The sequence below is a fragment of the Nanorana parkeri genome, unplaced genomic scaffold (assembly GCF_000935625.1).
Source record: "Nanorana parkeri isolate BGI_ZX_2015 unplaced genomic scaffold, ASM93562v1 scaffold630, whole genome shotgun sequence".
NCBI lineage: Eukaryota > Metazoa > Chordata > Amphibia > Anura > Dicroglossidae > Nanorana > Nanorana parkeri.
Window position 1 is genome coordinate 276478 of NW_017306898.1, and position 5135 is coordinate 281612.

A 5135-nucleotide genomic window follows, 5' to 3' on the forward strand; every position below is an offset into this window, starting at 1 on the left:
GTATATAAAATCACCATGGGGGGGGAGGGGGCGGGGGTGTTTTTTTGTACTATATAATGAAAAAAGTACAGTAAATAAAAAAAAAAAAACCCCAAAGTTTCCCTACGTTATGTTATAAAACATCTATTCTTACCCATATTTTTGGTAAAACATAAAAGACGGGGTCACGTCGGGTAAATAGACACCAAACATGCCAAGCCTTAAAATTGCGTGCGCCCGCCAAAAAACGACCACACTGAAAATTAGCCATAGGCGACGCTTGAACTGCTTTTACCGCTCATCAGTTTAGTGTTTTCAGTAATTAATGGCCCTAAAATTATTGCTCACACTCTGACGTTCGCGGTTATATGTAACATGTGCGGCACAATAGGCGCAATCGTTGTTTTCGCACGTAGGCGCACCCGACGCATATCTGCATGTGTATGTGGTGGGCAGAGGACTTTAAACATTTTTTTAATTTTTTTTAATGATTCTTTAATTTTTGTATTACTTTTTTTTTTTTTACACAACTTTATTGCTATCACATGGGGGGGCTAATAAGCCCCCTATGTGATAGCCAATTTACATGGCAGGTCCTCTTTATGAAGACATCAGGGGTCTCCAAGACCCCTATTATCACCTAGGGACCCCCAGAGAAGCTGATGAAATATATTTATATATGTATTTATGTTTAAAGGAGCTCAGCTTTAAAAGAAATGAGTGGCCACTCTTCATTCTCACGTTGGTGTAGCGGTTCGCATTGGGGGGTGCGGTATAGGAAATAATTCCTGTATTAATATGCTGAATGTTGTCATTTTGCTTATTTGTCATGTACATATTGGGTGCCTATGACTTGATATTGGTACAGGGGATGGATCGCAAGGAGACAGGCTAATGTTGTTTCTCTTTTTTCGTCACAGATGTTACTGGCCTCTGTTTGTTTTGATATTCTACGTCATAAGTCCCATTCCGCACTTTATCGCCACACGAGTCAGCGATGACAGCGACGCAGCCAGCAGTGCCTGCCGTGAGCTGGCTTACTTTTTCACCACCGGAGTTGTAGTATCAGCGTTTGGCTTTCCGATTATACTCGCCAGGGTAACATTGGTGAGTGACTGAAGTGATGCAGTTGCATGTCAGGGGTGCTGTGTAATATAATTGTATATTAGTTTAGTGGTTCTATCCCGTGACAAGCTGCACTTCAGATGGAAAGCTGTAAGCAGGAATAAGCAGAAGGCTGCAGAAAAGAGAAACTGTGTGCCCAATTCAGTCATGGCCGCCGCTACCATTAAAACGAAGGTGAGAGCTTAGTCCCTGGAGGGGATGATGAGATTTGCCTTCTCACCTTCATGTCCTCCCACCTGCTTGCTGCTTTGGAGAAAACAGCATGGGGATGCAGAATTTGTGTCTTGGTGATGTTTTAAGTAGTGCCCATAGCCTTGGGACAGCCTAGGACTTGAGATTGCTAGGCTTGGTGCCATTGTAGAGAGAAGGACCTATATGAAACTATAGAAAGTGGCCTAACAGATATATTTGAAAAGCTGAACTCCAGGCTATCCTTCAGTCTTGCACAGGTGTACCGGCTCCTCTCCTGGACTGAAATCACTTACTCTGATTTCACTGCACACTGCGAGCTTCTCACAATGTACATTAGAAGCTGCAGCCATTTAAACAGAGCCCAACTCATACCTTGGCTTGAGGACTTCAAGCATTATCTAGCTCTTTCCCCACCAGCCTGACTTGCCCCATTCAGTGGATTTCTGTCCTTCAAGGGCCGGTTCACACCTATTCCAGTGCGTTCCAGCGCAATTATCTGCTGGAATGCGCTGGATTGCATCCTGGCTGGCTCCCTGCGTTCTGGGGCGTACAAGCCCTATTTTTTCGATCGCACTGGACCAGAACGCAGGCATTGATGTGCCACGCGTTCTGGTGTGAGTGATCGCACTGCGGGTGGGGCGGTGGCTGTGGTGCCATTGACTTGAATGCACTGCCCCCTCCCTCCGCAGGGTGCTGGCCAGGGTGCGATCCAGTGTGTTCCAGCAGCTAATCGTGCTGGAACGTACTGTAATAGATGTGAACCAGCCCTAAACCACGGAGGCTCAGAATCACATGTGAGCATTACCCAGGGCAGTAGGCATGCAAATGCAGTCTGCTTAGGAACACTCACTCCTCCAGACTAACATCTGCCCATCAAGGCATTTTGGCATCATCTAGTCCTTTTCCTCCCCAGCCTGACTGTCCTGTACCTATACTGTGATACTAAAAATGATGACGTCAAGGCACATTAAACCTTTTTTACATAAAGTAAAGACCCGAGAGAAGAAAAAAAAAACAAATGCTTGTCTTTCTTGAGGTTGGGGTAAGAGAAGTGTGTAGGAGGAACGTAAAGGATCCTGGAGTTTAGCTTTAAAGAAAAAAAAAAAGTTCTTTATGATAAAAGCAGAACAGATCAGATTGTATTCCCGTTGTGCAGAGGTTGATAAATGAGCCAATTATAACCGTGTGTCATCCGGCCCCTAGATGGCAGTCTGAGCCCCTGAAACCATCAAGATTAGGATCTAAATAGGTCATATCTCTTGTGCCTCCGAAGAAGCATGCTCCAGTTCCGGCTATTAGTGCATCTGTCAGAATAAACTCCCAAGTCAGTTCCTTCTGGACGGAGGGTTCTCCCACATAACAAGTCTGCTGTTACAATATCTGGCATGTGATCTTTCATGACTTACATGTTTGATTATTCTTTTTCTAAGGAATACAGATCTCCTTTAATTGGCCATGGAATGATTATTGAAGGAGCAAATAAGAGAAGTTCTTTGTTATAGTTTACATACACGCTTTAAAGTAGAACTCCAGGCAAGGTGATAAATGACATCTACGATGCTGTCAGTAGCACTAACACGGCAGGTTTTGTTTTTCTGAGTCCCCCGTAACATAGCAGTATACAAACAGACCGCACTATCCAGAGAATTCCAGTACTTCAGGCTTTATGGAAATTCACAGCAAATCCGGCGTAACAGTGCATGTGACAGCAAATACCAGCTGTTGTAGCCGGTTGGGGGTTTGCGGTGCTGGTATTTGCTGTCACATGCACTGTTACACCGGATTTGCTGTGAATTTCAATAAAGTCTAAAGTACTGGAATTCTCTGGATAGTGCGGTCTGTTTGAATACCACTACATTCCAAGGTGGAGACGCACCTATTGGACCAGCACATGGGGAGTCCTGATGGCGGCTAAGGAATTGGAGCGGTGAGATTTCTTTTGGCTCCCCTGTAACATAGTTTTATTACCTGTTGATCTTGCCAATAGAACTCTTATTTTGTCACTTCCTTTGACAGGGTGACATCACTGTTTTGCAGTGAATTCACAGAGCGGTGTTGTCACCCTGTGGGCAGTCCTAGATGGACATATCGTTCCAAATGGACTTTGGAACGGTGACTACTTATTTTACTACGGCCGGCCCGGAAATGGTTAAAGGTACTTGAATGCATTTTTAAGGGTTAACTTCTGAGTTTTGTGTCGCGTTAAACTGGTGGGTAAAGTTCCTCTTTAAAGACTAAAATTGACCAAATTACTGTTCACATGTCAAATATTATACCATATAGAAGAAACTCTGTGCTACGTCTGCCCATTTACCAAATGCAAAAAAAATATAGAAGGCATATTCAAAACCCCATTTAAAAATCACCCCCATGCCCCCTATAACATTCATCAATAATAAATAGTAAATGTCCATCAATATGAATAGTATAAGTGTACCCTATTGCACTTTCAATGTAAAGGGTATTTTTTTTTAATGTTTAACTGCAATTAACACACTAGACTCAGGAGATAAATGTTAAAACTGCCTTGTAGCCAAAATGAGGTGCAGTATAAGGTTTGGCCACCAGGTGGAGCAGCTGAAACATCATTTGGCATTTACTCTAATTTTGCAGAAAAGCAACAATTGTGCCATAAAGCAGGACATGCAATTAAAAAACATCCCATGGAATCTCCCTTCAGTTATTCAAAGCTGAACTTCCAGCCTTCTCTTCAGTCTTGCACAGTTGTACCGGCTCCTCTCCTGGACTGATATTGCTTCCTCTGAATTCACCGCGCACTGTGAGCTTCTCACAACGTGCATTAGAATCTGCAGCAACAAGAAGAAAGTAAGGAAGCCTGCTTAATTATCTGCTTGGAGGATGTCCAAAATCATATAGGCCTTTTTCTCCCCAGCCTGACAGTCCCTTTCATTCATTGGATTTCAGTTCTTTCAATCATGGAGGCTCAGCATCACATTTGGGAGTTACCTAGAGTGGTCTGCATGCAAATACAGAGAAAGCAGTAAGGTCGCCAGCACACCGAGGTCCACATTATCGATCCATCTGTTGACGTTCAGATAAGCATGGTGTCACAGAATATAGCAACGTTTCGGAACCCAGTGTGGCCCCTTCATCTGGCAAAACAATCTGACACATTGAATCACATGGGTTACATTGTTGTACCTGATGAAGAGATCACATTGGGTTCTGAAACGCTGCTATATTCTGTAACACTACGCTTATCTGAGCGTCAATAAAAGGACGGATCGATAGTGTGGACCTCGGTGTGCTGGTGAGCTTACTGCTTTCGCTGGCCACTTCAGCACCTATTGTTATGCATGCAAATACAGTCTGCCTAGGAATGTCCACTCCTCAAGACTGACATCTACCCATCAATGCATTTTAATATTTGCATAACCCCTCCCAAGAGCCAGCCCACTGCTTACATCAGGGCTGAGAGCTCTCAAGAGGAATACTGAGGCAGGGAGCTGTGATGTTTTCAGGAAGCTATGTACAGCACCCTGCCAGCTCCTCCCCCTGGCCATGATATACCTGCATTGCTTAAATAATCACAGAGACCCAGGGATTGCTGAGGTACGGTATAAGGCACGTGTGTCAAACTCAAGGCCCAGGGGCCGAATCCTGCCCACCAGGCCATTTCCTAGACTTCTACTTTCAGATCTAGGTATTAAAGGAGAACTATGAGGTGAGTGCTTTTCACTCACCTCATAGTTCTAGCCGACCTGTGACAATGAGACTGTCACAGGTCGGATCAGTAGATCGGGAGGTGAGCGAACACGTGCCGGTGTTCGCTCACTTCTCGATCCTGTCACGGCTCTCTGCCGTGACAGGGGAGGGGC

General features: G+C 44.5%; 1 protein-coding gene across 1 annotated transcript in view; it reads left to right on the forward strand.

Annotated features, from left to right (window-relative positions):
* Positions 1-5135, forward strand: part of LEPROT — an 11407-nt gene that overhangs the window by 5393 nt on the left and 879 nt on the right. Inside the window, exon 4 of the mRNA XM_018563079.1 lies at positions 900-1086. Within this exon, the coding sequence (XP_018418581.1) occupies positions 900-1086 (187 nt within the window). The remainder of the gene's footprint in view (positions 1-899; positions 1087-5135) is intronic.